The sequence below is a fragment of the Phoca vitulina genome, unplaced genomic scaffold, assembly GCF_004348235.1.
Source record: "Phoca vitulina isolate PV1807 unplaced genomic scaffold, GSC_HSeal_1.0 scaffold84, whole genome shotgun sequence".
Classification (NCBI taxonomy): domain Eukaryota; kingdom Metazoa; phylum Chordata; class Mammalia; order Carnivora; family Phocidae; genus Phoca; species Phoca vitulina.
The window spans coordinates 3,125,459-3,145,830 of record NW_022589787.1 but is presented as its reverse complement, the minus strand read 5'-3'; the positions used below and the strand labels follow the sequence as shown (position 1 = coordinate 3,145,830).

Below are 20,372 nucleotides of genomic sequence, written 5' to 3'. Positions count from 1 at the left end.
AGTGAGGGAGAGAGAGAGAGCAAGCACGAGAAGGGGGGAGGGGCAGAGGGAGAGAGAGAGAGAGAGAATCCTAAGAGGACTCCCGCTGAGCATGGAGCCTGATGTGGGGCTCAATCCCATGACCCTGAAATCAAGAGTCTAACATTTAACTGACTGAGCCATCCAGGTGCCCCTCAACTTTTTAAAAATAAAATGTTACAGATGTAGTTAAAACCTTTTGTAAATTCTATCCCATTCCATTCCTCACATTCTGCCTCCCATGTATGCACTATTAAACATCAACGGTTTTTCCTCTTGTATCTTTTTATAACTTTATTATATATGACTGTGTAATAAATAAAATACAGTACTGACATGCAAAAAAAAAAAAGGTCATGCTTTCAGTGAAAAAGACAAAAACAAAACAAAAACAAACCAAAAATATCCTTTAAGGTGTTCTTAATAGATAACCATTCAACCAGAGCACAAAGCAAGATTTTTCATTTTAGGTTACATTTTTGTTCTAAATGAACTTCCACCTGGAAGCAATCACATGGTGTTGTGAACTATGAGAACTAAAATCTAGGCCTGCATTTTCTTCTAACATGTGATATGATTTGAGCCAATGGATTAACCTCTTTGGGTTTCAATATCTTTATTTGTAAAACAAATTTCTCCTTTGCTATACCTATTTCCCATAGCTTGTTCCATTGGAGACATAGAACACTATTTCTAAGGCATTCACATGCAAATAGGTTAGAAGATTTACAACCTCTTTGTCAACCTTCAATGAGGTGGGATAATGTTTGCTATACCATTTTAACTTTGGTGGTTACTCTAAAAACAATTGAACCCAATTATTCATACAACCATTTAGGCCAACTTTAGCCAAAGCATGCCTTAGATAGGTCCATGGATTCCTGAGAAATACAGAAGTAATATTGATTGCTAACTTATTAGAATATTCTATTTATGGTAATGTCAAAAGAGATACATTTAAATACATACCCTCATTCTAAAAGTAGGGCACTGTAATTTATAATTATTTCCAAAAATTTTTATTTCTTGCCTTGTTATCATTTTTCCCAAGGTGATTCTTTATTATGTCCTCATTAAAAATAATAAACACTGAAATATCTACCATACAAAATCAGAGAGCAAAAAACTAATGTGATCTTTTTCACTAAATAGTAATCATTTTTAAGACTGAGCAGCATGTAAATGCAATAGGCATATCTTCAAACTGGAATTCATGCAGCAGAGCTCCTAGGATTCTCTGTAATAAAGGCTAGAACTTGTCAAGAAAATTATTGCAACTTGTTATGGAAGACATCATTTTCCATTAGATGTTTAAGGTGTCTGTATGTATAGCCATCTAGACCTAAATTATAGTATATATTTCTCCAAACTACAATGCAATGCTAAACCGTGAAGACTATATAGGCAGACTATAACTAAACAATTGATAAAACGGAAGTTTCATACTGAGCTAGGTTTGCCTTTTGTTATAGCAGATTTTATGCTGTGGCATAAGGAAAAGCACATACATTAATTCTACAAATATAGCACCATTTGTAATTGAGAAATGCTTCTTGTTTGAAGATTTAAGAGCACCTTTTTGTTGACCTTTATCTTTCTATGTGTGATATCCTGAAACCAGGCAGAGATAGTGAAAAATGGGTACCTATCTTTTTAAAGAACAAAATGATCTCTCTTACTACTCTGATTAAATATGATAACTGAATCCCATGAAAAGCCTTTTCAGGATAAATACTTGGAGTTCTCAATGAATGGATGTTAGAGGCATTTACATGGTTATTCAAGATGAAAGGTGTTGCTGAATGTCTGCCTATGTGTGTGTCCATGGCCGAGACTGTGTCTACCAAACACAGTGAAGTAAACTGGTATTAAAGAACTATGTACCACTATGTAGTCAATTTAGGCAGGCCTAATTTTGATGCTGTGTGCTAACCATCATAACTCCCCTTTTATAAATCCAGCTGAGTCACAGAGGAGGCAGGAAGTGTTTATTTTATACATGTCATTCCTGGATACTTCCCTTCAACAGTAAGTAGATGGTCCAAATGCAGTACTTTGCATCACTGTCCATAAAAAGCAAAAGGAAGGAGTGAGGACTGAGCAGTTACCTTGCCCATAGCAAGCACCCACTGTGGGAACACCCTCAGGTAGGATTCTATCAGGTAGAGACCCATGTGACATATGTGATGGCAATGGACTTCTCGTTTTACTCATTTACCCTGTGGTTGAAATTGCTTTCTCTTTACCATGCTAGAGAATTAGATTCAAACAGACATGAACCACCAAGAGACTTTTTGCAAGCAATTTCATGACTGGTTTTCTTTATGTCATTTTTAGGAAATGAGCCCACCAAAATATGGATTTTTTTTTCAAAAAATGACATTTATCCACAGGATTGGTTCATTTTTTATTTTTTAATGAACATTTAAGGTTCATATACAAAAGCTAACAGAGCAATAAGTCAATCATGAAATAAGTACAAGGAAACAAAATGAAAAATAACTCAATTACAATTTCTCACCACTGAAGCACTATGCGCTGGCTGCAGCAAGAGGTGGTCAATGTTTCAGCCAGTGAATGCATGGGCCAAATGCCAAGACTGTCATCACATCGCTTGCTGTGTTAACACTTCCTTTTCTTTCTCTGATCAGTATTCAGTTGGGTGGGGAGGTGGGGGGGGAGAGAAATGTTTCTTTTCCAAAAAAAAAAAAAAAAAGATTTTTAAAGCAGTTGATTTTTTTCCTTGGGGAAATAATTTATCTGTTAATCTAACATACCATATATTTGTTATTAAATTTATCTGCATAAATATTTGCTTAATCTATTTCTTAATGTAAGATCATGCAGTACTTTCTAATTTCAGAACAGTAAGAATTATCAAAGGCAATTAGTTTTGTACATAAATGCCCACAGTTTCCTTTTTAATGAAAAATGTGCTCTTTGTGATCTTTGTTTCTTGCAAGAGAGTTGGTCAAGTAATAATCATGGAGCATTTCCTAAAATATTTATTTGCTGGGAAAATTTGTATGAAATGACATTTGAAGTATAAAAAACATTGTTAGGTAACACTTGGAACAGTTAAAAATATACTTATCTTGTTTGTAAACTATCAGTGTAAGATACTGAGTGTCTGAGTGTCAGAGCCATTGTCTCCTGTTTTTCTAGAAAGTTGTTTGCTTTATTTATCAATGTGACATCTTTGAAACATCTGACGTTATATATAGAAACATCAAGGCAATATTATTTGTACATATTATTAAACATGCAAAAATTTCCTGAAAGATAGTGCCCGAATATGGAAAATCCCTCTGAGCTCAACCTCTCCTTGGTACCATTCTGCTGGAAGTATGGCTCTCTTGGAGTTTGGGAGTGTGGTGGGTTATTTTGGAGAGGCAGCCCCTTTAATCACCGGTTCCCTATTCAAATATGTTGCCCAGTAAACTAAGTTGAAAGTGCCAAACAAGACTGGGAATACAATTCGGGACATTTTGTCAATCTTGCTGATGCTGTTGTAAGTCTTTTTGTTTTCAGAAGTCTTCTCTTCAGAAGGCTTTACTGAGGCTGAAGATGCATTTGAGGTCCCTGCAGGGGTCTGTTCCTTTGGGATGTTGGGGGGGTGGGTCATCTTCCCAGTAGTATAAGCATTTGTTGACTTATTTAATATGAGTTCCCGCTCCTTTTTCTGCAAAATATAATAAGATTGTAAGGACATGACATTCGCAGGCAACTGTCAACTCATTTTTGAAGATTCGAAAGGTTTATCTCTCAAAAGAGAGATAGAGAAACATTAGCTTAGCTCTGGGGAGGGCAGTTCTCCACAGACTTCTAAGCCTACAACCCCACATGGCCAGTCTTGAATAAAAAATTCTAGAACAGGCAAAATAATTCATGGCAAAAAAAAAAAAATCAGAACAGTAGTTGTCTTTGTTGAGGTGGAGACTGGAAAGGCCTCTGTTGATTGGGAAGTGGCATGGTGAACTTTCTGGAGTGCTAGTGATGGTCTCTATCTTGACAGGGATTTGCGTTACACAGGTGAACATGTTCAAAACGCAGCAAATGTATCCTTAATATCTTTGTATTTTACACTATGCAAATTTTTCTTTGAAAGAATCAAATGGTAAATACTGAACTGTAGTTAATGACATACATAAATTTATGTGTATATAAATATATTTACTGGGAAATGTACTGTCCTTTAAAATTTACTTTGAAATGGATAAGAATATAAGATGGATTGAAGATGAGTGAATGCATGGATAGATAGATGATAGATACATAGACAGTAGTGACACATGCATAATAAAATGTTCATAATAGAGAGATTTTCATTGTAAGATTCTTTAAACATTGCTGTCAGTTTGCAAATGTACATGATAAAACACTGCAAAAATTCTGTTCCATTAATATAGTGCCATTAAGTAAAATTTACTTGAGAAAACACAGGAGAGTAAATTAAAAGAAATATATCAACCATTAAAACTGTGGAAAAGGTTAAGAAGTAGAAAGGAAACACATGCAGCAAGGAGCAAGAAGAAGCAAGTGAAAAGAGAGGTAGAGTAAATGTGGAACCAGAGGCAAAGAGCATGGTGACCACCTGGGGACATGGTGAGGTAAGCCACAACAGTCCTGGGCCAGAGTAGGGACCCTCTGGGCCACTCTTCAGAAATACTACAGCTCTTCCATATACCAATGATCATGTGTGCACCCACACTGGTCTGCCAGAGAAACTTTTTTTTTTTTTTTTTTAACTACCTTGAATGGCTCCCATTTCTTGGTGGGGCCAAGAAAAGAACAGACACTTTAGGAGACACTACTAATCTGTCCTGGTAGTGCATGTTTTACTTGGGGAGATGAGCAGCAGCACAGGATTCAGCACAGTCACAATGGCTGTAGTGTTCCTGAAGATGTGCCCTGGTCCCCTTTCCAGGATGACTTGCTGCCCAACTGCAGGAAGAGTGGCTGGAAGACATCCTCCAGCTCCAACTCCTTCAGGGTTGACTTCAACTTCTTCCTCTACTGAATGTTGCTCTAAACAAGGTCTGTTCTTTCACTGGTGTTCACCCTTAAAAAATACCCTGCACCCCAAACTCTTAGCTGGCATTTGCCTCTGGAGACCCAACATGTGACAATGGTGAACCTAGTCTATTTTTCAAGCTCTCTACTTCTAAGTAAAAGTCAGTTTATGTGAGTCGGCTAATACTATTTTTACTAATTCATGTGTACTACCCATGTCTAACAGTGTGACTTGCCCACCTGAATGCCTTTAGATGCCCTGATGCTTCAACTGCACAGCACCTTTCAGGCCTAAGGGATAGGATCCCCAGCACCACAGCCTTCTGGAGAACAACATGTAGTCTTGAAGTTGCACAAGACACTGAAGTGTGCTGCTTATTCTAAAAGATCAGTGCTAATCTAGGACTAGGCAATCCATGTTAGCTTCAACTCTCCCTCTCCTTTCAGGTTTGGATCTATGGCAAGTAGTAACAACAGTGGAGTCAAGTGTGAAAGTGGTGGCTGACAAGGATGGTGAGCCTACATGACATTTTGGGGCTCTCCATTCATCCCTTTCTCTTAGACTCATAGATATGAGCCTGAGGCCTCAATTCCTGTAATAAGCTCCCATCTGCTTTCCTACTCAGACTTGGCTATCTCCAGTCCACTGTCACGTGGCCACCAAGACCCAGCCCTTAGTAATCATTTAATTTCTAGCAACACAGTGCTGGGGGTTGGGAAGTCTTCTCTCCCGATTCCATTCTTGTTCCTCCCCCCATAAACCTCCTCCACGGCTCCTTTTATCTTCATCATCAAGTCCAGATGCTCTGTCAAGAATCCCCAGTCTGCCTCTACAAATGTTTTCCCAGGTCACCACCAATCATCCACTGTGGTCAGCTCACTCCTATTCTCCCACTTGGTCCCCAACCCCCAAACCACCCACTCCTGAGGTTGCTACTTGTCAAGGCCCTCCCTCCTGTCCTTCTCCCTTGAGAGGGCCCAGCATGGATCCCACTAGGCCTTCCTCCAACCGGGGAAGCTGGACTTGGAAATGGGTTTTCCATGACTGAAACTCTGGCATGGGAGGGGGCTCCTGGGAAGGAGGAAGGAAATTGCTGTGTTAAATGCAAAAAGCAAGCATGAGGCCATCAGTGAGACAGAGCTGAATGTTCTCAACAAAAAGAGTGTCCTGGGTTGCCATTCCTGATTTGTGGCCCTGGCTGGGAGGTCAGGCCACACAATTCCAGTCTTCTGTAATACCTTCCAGGACTCCCTTCATGCTGAGTTCTCACGGACAGATTTTTTATTTTTAAGGACAGATTTTTACTTGAAGTCTACCCTGTTAACTTTGGCCTGCTCTTGTCTCAGAGGAAAGGCTTTACCTATTTGTTTAATGCATGGTATAATTAGCAGTTTATGCTGTGCTGTTTTATTTTCTGTTCCATAAATGTTATTCTCATCTCCCCCAAGGACATGGTTCAGCTTGGAATTCTGTGTAACCTCTTTTCTTCAACTATTCCTTAGATTTAGGCACCAATCATCCTCTAAATATCTGGCATTTAATTGCTTTGAACAGACTAATGCTTTCCACAATTACTGTGCATCATTTAAGTGAACCAAATCATCTCCTCAGTGGAACTCGGTATATTTTGAGGCTTCTAGGAGGTCACATTGCTCTCCTCACGTCTTTAGAGCCACCCTGCAGAAAATCTACTGCTTTGAAGTGACAAAAGAGTGAACAGAAGATGTATAATTCAAAACTGGACAAGTAATCACCGAACAGACAGGAGGTACTCTAGCAAAAATAATAGGCCTAAGTCTTTGCAAGCCCAAGCCATTCACATGACATCAGACCTTTTGCTTGATCGAAGCGGATGATTCCAAACAAAGTGGAAACAGGACCCCTTGCAATAAGACTTGATAGGGTCGGGCGCCTGGGTGGCTCAGCTGGTTAAGGGACTGCCTTTGGCTCAGGTCATGATCCTGGAATCCCGGGATCGAGTCCCGCATCGGGCTCCCTGCCCAGCAGGGAGTCTGCTTCTCCCTCTGACCCTCCCCCCTCTCATGCTCTCTCTCTCTCATTCTCTCTCAAATAAATAAATAAAATCTTAAAAAAAAAAGATTTGATAGGGTCCTTGAACATAAGGGAAGGGGTTATTTTTTCACTGGCGGGGTGGGGGGAGATAGGGAGGAGAAACACCTGTCTTGTATTTGATATTTTATATCAGGTACATTTTCTCTGGAGGAAGGGGGAAAATGAAGGGGGAAAATTTACCTTGACCTTGGCTGCTTCTGAGGCTTTTTTGCCATCCCAGGCCCAGCCTCTCTTTGTGAAATAGTTGACGGTAGCAAACTCGATCAGCGCGGAGAACACAAAAGCGTAGCACACAGCTATGAACCAGTCCATGGCTGTTGCGTAAGCCACTTTGGGCAGAGAGTTCCGAGCACTGATGCTGAGAGTCGTCATGGTCAGCACCGTGGTCACCCCTGTGGTTGTTAGCAATGGGGCAGGGGCAAGGAGGGTCAGGCAGGGAGAATGGAAACAGGAATCAGTATTGGCACCCAGACCCTAGTATAATATCCTTGACCCTGACAGATGAAGACAGGAAAGGAACTGGTTACTTTTATCCCCAGACAGAACTTCCCTCTCTCCTGTTTCCCTAACATTTAACACATTCATAGCATTTATATTGCTTACTTGATTTATCTTATTAATTGGCTCCTTCCTCTAGAATATAAACTGAGGAGGGTAGGAACTGGGTCTGATATATACACATACTTTGTGTCCCCATTGTCCCGAACCAAGCCCAGAAGACAGCTCGTGTCCAGGAATGGTGTGTTGAATAGGTGGTATTCCTCTGTGCCAATGGGGCAATACCCAATTGAGAACAGGTAATGACATTCATGCGCCATCTAGTGAAGTGTTTCAATAAAATTTGCTTATGCACCCTGTGAGTACGGGGCTCAAGGCAAACTGAAGAGTCAGACTTGCTTTTACATGATTCACCCAACTTGCAGACTTCCAGGAACCGAGCAGCCAATTGCAATAGAAATACTCTGTCTGAATCTGGATCTCAGCACTTCACTCTATCCGAGAGGGATCAGTGTCCCCTCAAAGCCCTTGTGTGAGGCGCCCGTGGCTGTCTGCCTTGGCTTCTGTGGAAACTCTGCGATGACCATGCAACAAGGCCAGACTGTTGGAGGGGGACATCCAGGACTGGCAGATTATGAGCCATCTCTCTTAGTATCCACTAAGTGCCAGACTGATCTAAGCCACATTCTGGATGGGTGTCATTACCCCAATTCACAGACAACAAGCTTAAAGATTTAAAAATATTTAGCAATGTACTCCATTTCACTAGCTGGCAAATGAGAACCCATATTCGGACTCAGGTCTGCAGGACCCTTCACAGCCCGTGCAGCTTCCACATGCTCTGTGCCCTCCTCCTTACCGCAGTTTTGTCTGCACGAGGGTGCACCTATGTGCATGGGGTGTGGGTGAAATGCACTTGTTACGGGTTGAATTGTGTTCCCCCGAATCCACATGTTGAAGTCCTAAGCCCCATAATTTCAGAATGTAACCTTACTTGTAAATACAGCCTTTACGGAAGTAATCAAGTTAAAATGAGATTGTTAGGGCAGGCCCTGATCCAATATGACTGGTGCCACAGATATGCACACAGCGTGCGAAGACTGGAATTATCTGCCACAAGCCAAGGAGCTACCAGCTAGGGGAGAGGCCTGAAACAGAACCTTCCCTCACAGTCCTCAGAAGGAACCAGCTTTGCTGACCTCTTGATTTGGGGCCTGTAGCCTCCAGAACTGAGACAATTAATTTCCATTGTTTAAGCCACTCAGGGCATGGTACTTTGTTATGGAGCCCTAGGAAATCAGTAGAGTACCCAGTATGTCATGTCACTGGTGGTCACAGCAGCTGAGTTTTCATCCAACGTCACCCTTCAAAGGTATTTATATGTACCCACTGAGCATGGTACCATGCGTGGAATTAATGCTTAGTGAGAAATCAGTAGGCATCTTTGATTTTTCTTAGAAATCCACTTAATCATTGTGCTGGGGGAAAGTGTTCTGTGCATGAGCTTGAACAAGCTTCTCGCAACTTCTTGGGTCCTTTAACATCCCAACGTGCACTGGGAAGCTCCCAGAAGAAACAGAAACTAATATGCAGCATTCTTCAAACTAATTTTTTTTTTCCCCTGCCCACCTGCTAATATTCCCCTGAAGATCTGGGGAGCACTGCCTGGCCATGAACCAACCTCCACACCCCTCTGAAACATTCCTGAAGCTAGATGAAGCAAGGCAAGTGAAGCTGGCCATGTAGGTAGAAAGATGCTCTGACAGGAGTACTCCTGGGCCATCACTTAGAAACTCCCTGGGCTCTCAGCTCCCTACAGACTACGGGAGGGGTAACATAAAATGCAGGTCATGGTTTCCTTCTTCGCAATAGTAAGAGCTGAGGCATGAAGTGTACCTTACAGTTTAGAAATATGTCAGCATCCATTACCACAACTGACCTGCAAAACTACCTTTAGTATTGCTACTCAAATGTGAGGAAGCAGAGCTTCAAGGTAAGAGTTAAATGCTCAACTATGTCTGCTCTGCCGAGGTACCTCCTGAACTAGATCTTGCTAAACCTAATGTATGTCTTAGGGATGCCAAATGATGTTGTTCCAGATTCTTATCATATATATGTGTATATGTATATGTGCATATCTATGTATAATATATATGCATTATGTATATATATATATATATACACAGATATCCACATATTCATATCATATACCCCAAAAATATGATGGTATATATGATATATAGATATGTAATTTATTATTACCATATAACATATGATGGATTGAATGCCCCTTGGGAGTTCATTTTAAAGTGGCACTCACATTTCAAAGAAAACTGCCCAATAACATACAAAGTAGTACTTTGGGAGAAGTGTGAAAATACTGTAGCAAAATCTCACATAAGACAGACTGCCGGCAGTTTCAAATCTTAAAAAAAGGCTACCAGCAAAGGCTTTTCAAAATGGAAACAATGATCAAATAGACCATGCATCATTTTCTAAACCCTTGTTAGAGAGCCATCCTGAATCCTAATCCTTAACATTGACTTCTTAACTAATTGGTCTGCTTGTTTTCCAGGTCACAGAACAGACAGTAGGCACTAGGAGTTTAGAGGCTGTTGTTTGGAGGTAGTTAGAAGCAGTCCCAAAACACCTGTGCAGGTCTGGCCTGGGGACACTCACCAAACACTGTCCTGGCAGGGACCGATTCTCTGTTCAGCCAAAAGGACACCTGTGACAAGATCACGGTCATTATGCAGGGAAGGTAGGTCTGGATGACAAAGTACCCGATCTTCCTCTTCAGATGGAAATGAGCCGTCATGATTGTGTATTCACCTACAAATAAGCAAATTAATGCAGGATAACCACCTGTCCTGGAATCCTGCCTGTCACTCCTGCTCCTGGACCAGATAAGACCCGGTGGTCCTTCTCTCCACCTTCCCCTTGGAAAACTATTAGTTTGTATTGTTGGAGTAAAGGAGAGAATGGAGGATGCAGGGATTTCTTCACTGTCATTTTATAAGTAAGTCTTCTAAGCCACAGCCTCTGAAGAGCCTTTGCTGGTGGATGTTTTTCCTGGGGAAAATCAGATTTGTGTGTTTTCCTAATCCCTGGTCACAATCTGTGTCACTCTCTGCCCACCCCTCGCTGCTACTGCCATCAGGATTTTAGGATTTAGCCTCTCCAGATAGAACTCAGGACATCACAGAGCCCTGTTGCAGGTGGAGAATTTTTCTCCCTATTCCCCAGCCAGGGAAGGCTGGAAGAAGCTAGGCGTGACCAGCCCCTGCTCCGTGCTCCCTGCCAGACAGAGGTGGAGGGTGAGCACCAGCAGCTGGAGGAGGCCACGGGTCCTAGCAGCCCTTCCCTCCCGCCGCCTACCAGGGAGATTGGGGCATTTCCTTGGCGATGCCCCAGTGCCTTCTCTGGATCTGCCTGGCAGTGTGGGAGGCCCGCGGGGACCTTCCGTTCATTGCTGAGAATGATGCTACCTTGATGGTGAACTGGTAAGGAGCTGAGATGGGCTGCAGTGGGAGGGCGTGTGAATGGCTGTCAGCTGGAGAGTCTCCAGGGCTAGAAATTTTTTTTTTTTATTCAAGTATAGTTAACATACAATGTTATGTAAGTTTCAGGTGTACAACATATTGATTCGGCAATTCTGTACATTACTCAGTGCTCACCGTGATAAGTGTAGCCACCGTCGATCACCATATAACATTATTAAAATATGATTGACTGTTCCCTGTGCTGTACTGTTCATCTCTGTGACTACGCTCTGGGGAGATGGGAAGGCTGCTTTGAGAAGCAGAGGCAGAGTTAAGCTGATCTGAGGACAAGAGTTCTTTCACTGAATTGCAACGAGTAGACGGTGTGGCCGGGTGGAACTGCGAAGTGGGGAGCAAGGGTGTGAGGCCCCCTGAAGCAGACCCGGTGGGAGCCGTCTATTCAGGGGGCGGTCTGCTGGAGACCAGTGTGGAGCACTGGGACGTCTGAGCCAGATAACACAGATCCACGCTTGCTTTTGGAATCAGAGCCCAGAGCTCAGCACGGCCAGCTGTGGATGTGTCCCTGCCTTTTCTCACAGCTGGCCAGATGTCAGAGGCAGAGGGAGCCTCATGCAGCAAAATCTGCCCCCTTACAGTAAAAGAGAGCAAAATTCTCAGCAGTGCCTGCCGCACACCAGCGGCGGCAGACCACGCTTTCCCCATAGTTCCGAGGCGGGTCGGAGCAGAGAGCGGCTGAGCTGGCTCTGTCACAGGGACAAAGAGAAGGAGGACGAGGTATGTCTGATGGCATGGACCAGACCTTTATCGCGATCCAATTTTGCATCTCCTTAACATCAGAGAAGAGGGGAAATGCCACTCTATTTCTCTGGGGTAGGGTTTGATATTACTGTCTTACTTACAGTGCTTTTACTGTTGTTTTTTTCATTCTGGTTTTTTGTTTTGTTTTTTAATTTGATTATAGTTGACACACAATGCGACACTAGTTTTGGGTGTACAACATAGTGATTCAACAAGTTTATGCGTTATGCTGTATTTGCCACAAGTGTAGCTACCATCTGTCCCAATACACCCCTATTACAGTATCATTGACTATACTCTTCATGCTGTGCCTTTGATTCCCATGACTTACTCAAGCCTTCATAGGAAACCCCTACCTTCCACTCTCCTTCACTCATTTTGCCCATCCCTTCATCCCCTATCTCATTTGCTTTATTTTTGAGTTGAAGGTAACAATATCAGATAATGTTTTTTTAAAAAGACCATCTTTTTAGAATGCAAAGAGGCAGAAACCCCATTTACACATTTTTGAAGAACCATATGAAACAATCCCTCCATTAGCATGGCAATTCTTTACCCCACACATCTGCCATGCCACCTTTTCACTGTTCCCATAAGGTCAGGTTACCACCCTCCCAGTCCCGCCAGGCTCTCTCCCCTCTCCTCAGGATGCCCAGCACAAGGCCAGTGGGCAGGCTCTGGGAGCCTGTATGTAGAGGAGGCATGCACTCAACGTCTGTGAGCTTCCTGCTGGCTGTGAGGTTTGGCAGTGCGGACAAAGAGTGGTGCTGACCATGGTACATTTTGGGGCTTACAACTCATCCCCGCGACAAGGGCCCACACCATCCCTGCTACACTTTTCTTCTCTGCTGTGGAGATTCTCTGTGGCCCTGCAGTCTCCTCTTCTGCTAACAGCCAAGCCTCCTGACTGCTAAGGCTGGGCCTCCTGTGGCCAGGAGTCAACCGAGGACACACCTTGCAGGTGCAGCAAGCAGAACACGCTCTGTTCTTTTGGACATCTCACCCATTTTGCATTAGGTGAAGCCAGGTTGTGCTGGGCCTGTGGTACTCAGCCCAGGCATATGCATGTGACAGCGAGAGCCCCTTCCTTCTTGGTGAGGCCTCAGCTGTTTCTATGCTGCTTGGTTGTGCTTTCCAAAATTCAACCCCTGGGAAATCTTCTTAGAAATGTTCAAAACAGAAGTTAGGGGAGCAGGTAAACAGGAGCACCTGCAGGAAGCTGTCTCCCTTTCCTGCAGAGACTGCCGCCTCTGTGTCTCAGTGCCTGAAGCAGGAGCTGTGCTATACAAGCAGGTTCATGTGGCTTCCAGGCAGAGCATGCAATCACAGGCGTGTGCTCACTCGAAGGCAGACACACCTGAGATTATACCTCCCATTGCCCTTAATACTGCCAGTCACGGCAGCTTGTGCCTCCCTGTGCCACTGCAGGGACTGCGACCCGAACTGGAGGGCTCCTTGTGGCTACTGCCAGCCACTGCAGCTGGTGCTACTATGCCACTGCAGGGACTGCGACCCGAACTGGAGGGCTCCTTGTGGCCAGTACTGCACAATGACAGCCGTGCCCCAGACTGCTAAGCAGAACTGAGGTGAGCCTGGGGCGCATCCTCCCCACAAACATGCCACAGGAGCCCTGAGCTCTCCCAGGGTGCAGCATTCTGCATTCACTTGGGTCTCACCTGTGCTGGTGCTGATGTTCTCGGTGCCCACCGTCTGCCCCATCAAGTGGTACTGGTTCAGCCTGGAGCCATCTTCTGCCACCACCACTGACTTAGTGGTGCCATTGGTCCAGACATAGACAACTTCGGAATTAGGATATGCATCTGTATTGGGAGGAGCAGAAAGTGGTATAAACGTGGAATTATTTTCAGCCTGGCACAACCAAAGATGTTTATAAAAGTAGCAAGAGAGATGATTGGAAGGTCAAAGTTAAAGGACCTGAAGAATGCACAGGGTGGTCAGACCAGGGCAGACGTCACCACTGTTCAGGTCCTTTTCATTTCTAAGTATCTGAGTGGTCAGCAATCAGTGCCTGGTGCTTCCTAGTATGTATTTTGTCTGTAGGGTACACTATTGCATGCACTGAGACCATAGTGCTGGGGGCTCTCCCAGCTCTGTGGTCTTGGGCAAGTCACTTATGCTCTGTGCCTCAGTTCTTCCATCTGTAAAATGGGGCGGTAGTAGCAGCTACTTCTTGGGGCTCCTGCTATCATGATACAAGCTCTTTAATGACCTCATGCACAGAGTGCATGAGCAGTGCCTGAGTGCGTGAGCTATGATAAACGTTCCACTTTTGCAACTGGTACTGCTTGTCCTGTTGTCCAATGCTGTCCTTGTGGGAGGGTGGCATGGTAGGTAAGACTTCCTCCCCCTGGTATCATGCCTGTGACTGTTACCTTATATGGCAAATAGCACTGTACAGATGGAGTTAAGGCTATGGGCTTTTAAATCAGAAGATTATCCTGGATTATCCCAGTACACCCAATATAATCACTTGAGCCCTTCAAAACAGAGAACTTTCTCCAGCTGGAGCCAGTCAGAGACCCAGCTCAGAGAGATCTGAGGCTTGAAGTCGTTGACCGTCATGAAGATGGAGGAAGGGGCCACGGAGTGTGAGCAGCTTCTAGAGGGTGAGAATGATCCCCCCAGGTGACAGCTAGCAGGAAACAGGGACTTCAAACCTACAGCCACACAGAACTGAATCCTGCCAACAACCTGAATGAAGCTAGAAGTAGATTCACCCCCAGAAAGAAATGCAGCCCTGCCAACACTATAACTCTGGCCAAGGGGACCCAGCACAGAGACATCAGGCAAACACATTGTATTCTGACCTACAGAACTCTAAGACAATAAGGGTATTGTTTTCTTTTTTCTATTTTCCAGCTTTATTGAGATATAATTGACATGTAACATTGTGTAAGCTTAAGTTGTACAATGTGATGATTTGATATATGTATAAATTGTGAAATGATTACCACAATAAGGTTAGCTACACATGTATTGCTTTAAACTGCTAAATTTGTGATAACTTGTCATGGAGCAATAGAAAACTAGAACAGGTAGATGGAGAACAAACAAAGACATAAAACATGTAACAGGTGTGTTAGTGCTATAGAGAACTACACACAATTTTAAATGGCATTGCCTGGGAAGGTCTAACTTAGGAGACCCAAGAAATGTTCAGGAGCTGGCCACGTGGCTGTCAGGAGGACGAGCATCCGAGGAATGCGTGCTACAAAGGTCCTGAGGCGGGAGCGTGCCTGCAATGCCTGAGAAGCCAGGCAGGCACTGTGGCTGGACACGGCAGAGGGGAGAGGGCAGAGGAAAAGACCAGATAAAACGGTACCTCAAGGCCATTTTAAGGCCTCTGACTTTTGCTCTGAGCTAGTCAGAAAACACAGAGGTGGGGGTGAGGGGTTAAGCAAATAAGTGACATATTCTAACTTATGCTTTAAAAGGATCCGTCTGGCTGAGATGGGTAAATAGAATGGAGGTGGGAACCAGACAGAAACGGGAGACTGCTGAGGGTGGTATTAAAATAATCCAGGTGGAAGATGATAGTGGTGGGCAGGGGCAAAAAGAGGAGAAATTAGGGATACACGTTAAAGGAAAGGGTCATCCAGTCGCTAACGAATCATGTGAGGTGTGAGAGGGAGAAGGTGGCCGGGCTGGGCATCTGGACAGGTCATTTGCACGTAGGAGGATGGCAAAGATTCTGGAAGGACCTGGCTTTGGTGAAAAGGCAACAGCGCCGTTGCCAATGTGTCAGAGTTGAGACCTTCAAGGGCTTTACTTAGGGACGCTGAGTGGACAGTTATACAAGTTAGTTCATGGGAATGGTCCTGGGTAAGGATGTGACTTCTCCCGTCACCAGCATATGGATGTCAACTGAAGCAGAGGCTGGTGAGATCACCTGAGGAGTGCTGGTGGAGAAAAGGAGAGGGCGGAGCATGCCTTCCTAGGGTGCTGCAGGGTCTAGAGTTTGAGAAGCTGAGGGGAGAACAGCAAAGCCACTGGACCAGCAGGCACTGCGTGGGAGGGCACAGGGAATGTGCTGTCCGGGAGGCCTGTGTTCAGGCTTCAGATGATGGCTCAGGAGTGGCCCCAGGACCTAGCAGGATCTGGCCACCTCGGCAAGAGCAGTTGGCTTTGAAGAACTGACAGGCTTATTTGTTCCAGATGTCTCTTGAGGACCCTGGAGGTAAACCAGCACACCTGCCCCGTAATCAAGTCCACGAGTCTGAACAGATGCCACATCCAACCACTCTGACACCTTTCGAACAGAGCTGTATGCTTGCTCCTAGCTACTTAAACAGAGCACGACCCTCACTCCAGGTTGAAAGGAACCATGCACCCTCCCAGGTGAGGAATCTGTAGATGTCTCAGGAGATAAGGGATCAGCTGCAGAGGTCTGCTGCCCCTGCGGCAGGGGAGGCCTCCCTAAGTAGGACAACATGCCCTGCAACTCTCCACCAGGAGGGGCTAGCTCACTGCACCGTGAAGGACCCCTAGAGCAGTTAGGCTGAACCAGCAAAACTATCCACTTAGATCAGAGATCTTAACAGATAGAAGCCAGGAGAATGGTCTCAGGAATGACCAAGAGTCCTACTAAAAAGTGTGGATGTTTCTTTGCTAATGTACATCACTACCTTTATTCTTCATTTATGTGCAAAAGAGCACCTGTAACAGTTGAAAAATAATAAAATCAGCATGTATGTTGAAACACTGAGCTTAATACAGAGGAAAACAGCAGAAGCTTCAAAACCCTCTGTGCATGACTCACTGAAAACTCACCTCCTCTCTACAAGGTGGTATTCTGAATTTTATGATAACCACTGCATTGTTTGCTTTGTGGTTTTACTTTCTGGGCAGAAGTCACTGAACGAAGCTTTTTTCTTTTTGGATTTGCCTATGTTTTCTTTGTGAAATTTGTTCATGTTTTTACCCATTTGATTCATGTTTCCTTTATATATTCTGATACATTTTGTTCTATGTGTTACACATACCTTCAAATTTGTGGCTATTTCACTGTGTTGATGGCTTTTTTTCCTTTTTTGATAAACATTAGTTTTAGTCAAATTTATCCATCTTTTCATCACTCTGCATCTTATTTAAGTGTGAGGTCACACTATATTACACGTGCATTATCAAAGTTTTAATGCGTCATCCTTCACCCTTAAGGCCTTAATCACCAGGAGGTGATTGTATTTATATATATCTTCCAAACAAAAGGCATCCAATGGCATTTTCTCCGTGTGGTTTTCTGTGTTGCCACCGACCTCATCAAGCCGTCTCTCCCACCCACTCACTTGCAGACTTTGCTCTGCCAAGTAGGGTTTCCATCATGCACAGGTCTTCTCTTTGCTGGATCTTTTGCTCTGCTCCCTTTTTCTGTCCTGTTCAGAAGATGCCAATAGCTAGAATGGTCAGGTCCCCCTCTTTTCTTCTTCAGGGGGCCCTGGCTATTCTTGGTCCTCTGCTCACCCAGATACATGTCGGAATCGGCTTCCTTAAAAATACTCTGATGAGATTTATATTGGAACTGAACTGGATCTATATATTACAGATTATATATGGGAAGACATGACATCTTTTGGTATTGCATCTTTTTCATCATGGACATGATGTATCTCTCCACGTGTTTAGGTCTTCGTAGTGAAAGTGCCTGACAATAAGCTTTTTTTATTGTAATGTAAGCACCTTATGTTAAGCTTTTGATTTCGGAGGCACTCCCTTCAAAGACATCCCTCCTGATCACACTGCCAGCTGCACAACTAAATAAAGAGCCAGGCCGCCCCACCCATGAGGTTCCCCTTTTAGAAAGCTTGGGGTGACCTAGATAGCTGGCCACTGGAGTCACCCACTTTTCCCTTCTTGTGCCCTAATTCTTGCTCTTATGTTTTAAATTTGACAATAATAAAGAGTGAAACTGCCAAACCCTTGTCACCCCAACCTAGATCCCTATATAAAGGAAGAACCCTAGGTCTGCATTCTCCCTTTCCGTCTCTCTACCTATGACCTCGCTGTGTGGCCCTAAGCATGCAGTGTACCTTCCAGGACTTGTGAATAATATGTTTTTTCAAAGTTCCCTAATGGTTGTTGCTGAGGTGCATCTTGCAATCATTATGAGAACCATAGGGCTAATCCCAGCACAGCATTGGCTCCACTCAGAGAAATGTCACTACGAGTAATATGGCCAGGCAAGTGCCCAGACATTCCTAGCTGACAGCATCACTATTGATAGGCTGAGAAGTACCCAAAAGAGTCTTCTATATTGAAATATTTTTCAATAAGGTTGTATCATTCTCTATCTTTTGCTAGATGTTCTCCCCCTAGATGTGTGATACCTAATAACAGACTTTTCCAATAACCAGTGTGCCCTGTCCCTGAGCAAAGGCCAAATGGTAAGCTAACTTATCAGAAAGTTGCTAAGCAAGGGTGGGGTGGGGTCAGAACCATGAGAATTACTGATATAATTCTGAGATTTATCTGCATATTACTGATATGAAATGGAAGTGAATAGATTGTTATAGCAATTGATGAAATATCATGGATGCTAGACTTAACTCACATTGCAGGTAAATGTTGAGTGGTATTTTTTTTTTTTAATTAACATGACCTTCTATTTTCAAGTTTTAACTAATACAGAAGTGTATTTTTCGCATGGGCAGCATTGGAGCCCCCCTGACACAAGTGCTTTCTGTTGTAATTTCCCTTCTCTACTGAGGAGATGGGTGGCTCTGGGAGCTGAGGATGTTCATGGGGGCTGATGATGCCCTGCGCCTTGGCAAGCTGCTTTCCAAATGTCTGGTCATAGGCACCACTGGGCATATGCTAAGACTGTGAAGGTGCCCTGAGTTCCACATAAATAACAGTGAGATTTCTATCTCCTTCCTACTGTGTAAATGCTATAGGACCCTGAACATTAAAGAGCTGTGGCACTCAGACATGGACATGAGCAGAGCACCCCGCTGGATTCTGGCCAAGGCTGTGAGTGTGGAGCAGACAGTAGATGGTGATAAGACAGGATCCCCTGGCTTCTTACTGTCCCCAGACTGACTCAGGCAGCTTCCATTTCTATTGTCCTGTGCACTGCCCTGTATCTTATTCCCAGCTCATCTGCCTCATACTGGGGAGAACTGCTGCCCTGTGAAGCTGTCCCCCCACCCTCCCCGTGGCTACATTTCCAGTGAGGAGGGCTGCACACGTCCCATTAATACCTCCTCATTCCATTTCCCAGTCCCCAGCGGAGTTGTGAGTCTGAACTCTGGTCAAGAGAAGGACCTCCCCCTTAACCCTTGGGAAATACGAGTAGGTTGGAAAATGTGAATCCTGAAGCTCACAAGGGAATTCAAATTTCAAGGCAACAGGTCAGAGTGACCAGGGTCAGTTCTGAGAGTCAAGAACATCTAGGAAACAGATGTGTCTACAAAGAGTACAGAACACAGGAAACAATGCTTCCCTGGTGGAGCTGTCTACTTGGTGCCTAATTTGCTCAAGAAAGAAGGGAAAGGAAGCAAAGAGCATATGAGAGTCAGGAGAGAAAGGACATCAGGACACATGGAGTGTTCTGGGATGTGGTAGAGGTCTAGGGGGCAAGTGTTCCCTCTGGTGGCCTGCAGGGAGGCCGAGTGAGGAAGTGAGGATACAGATGGGAGTCCTGGAGTGGTGGAGGCACTGAGGTAGGTGTGGAGACTGGGACAAGCCTATGGAAGGCACAGACCCCACCCCATCTGCTCTCCTGTCTGCAGTGCTGGACATCACTTCCTATGGGGAGATTGGAGATGGCACACAGTTACAGATGGCTCTCCTTGGGCCCTGAGGCTAAGCGGTATGGTGACCAGGGAGGCATGTCTGTGCTGCAGGGATTACTGGCTGGGGATGAGGCTGGCTCTGAGACCTGCAGACTTGCTGGACACACAAGCCTCTTTCTCCATTGTGTGTGTGTGTGTGTGTGTGTGTGTGTGTGTAATAATAATTATCTTATAATAAAGACCCAATAATAATTGTAACCAGATAAAAGTTACTTAAAATCACAAAGTGACAGATGAGCATCACAATGCATACTAATAATTCATATCATCTTACTTTTCAAACTGTTAGGAAGTATTAAGTGTTTATTGATAATGTTAATTGCATTAATAATAACAACACCAGTGTGGCCTCTGGCACATCAGTGCAGCACTGGTGAGTTCTGCTCTCTTCCTCAAATTAAGGGTGGAATAAATGATCACTCGTGTGCATTTTATCTTGGGTATTTAGCAGCACTAAATTCTTCTCTTTGTGTCAGCTGCGTGGCATTCAATCTCTTAGCCAGGCACAACGGTAAATGAGGCAATCAGGTTTGTTCTGCTATCATTTGTCATGAGTTAGAGCTCCAGAAACATAATGCTCGCCTCCCATTGACCATATATCAGCAGAGCAAGGCAGGAAGGTTTGAAATGTTTTCACTCTTAACTGACTTGGGAATT

General features: G+C 44.1%; 1 protein-coding gene across 5 annotated transcripts in view; it reads right to left on the bottom strand.

Moving 5' to 3' along the window:
- Positions 1 to 1,525: 1,525 nt before the first annotated feature.
- The window catches only part of GABRA5 (gamma-aminobutyric acid type A receptor subunit alpha5), a 95,746-nt gene continuing 76,899 nt past the window's right edge, over positions 1,526 to 20,372 (bottom strand). For all 5 annotated transcript variants that reach the window (XM_032395385.1, XM_032395388.1, XM_032395386.1 and 2 more), the window contains exons 8-11: positions 13,581 to 13,724; positions 10,283 to 10,435; positions 7,286 to 7,497; positions 1,526 to 3,700 (exon numbers count right to left, since the gene is read on the bottom strand). In XM_032395385.1, the coding sequence (XP_032251276.1) occupies positions 3,398 to 3,700; positions 7,286 to 7,497; positions 10,283 to 10,435; positions 13,581 to 13,724 (812 nt within the window). In that variant the 3' untranslated portion in view covers positions 1,526 to 3,397. The remainder of the gene's footprint in view (positions 3,701 to 7,285; positions 7,498 to 10,282; positions 10,436 to 13,580; positions 13,725 to 20,372) is intronic.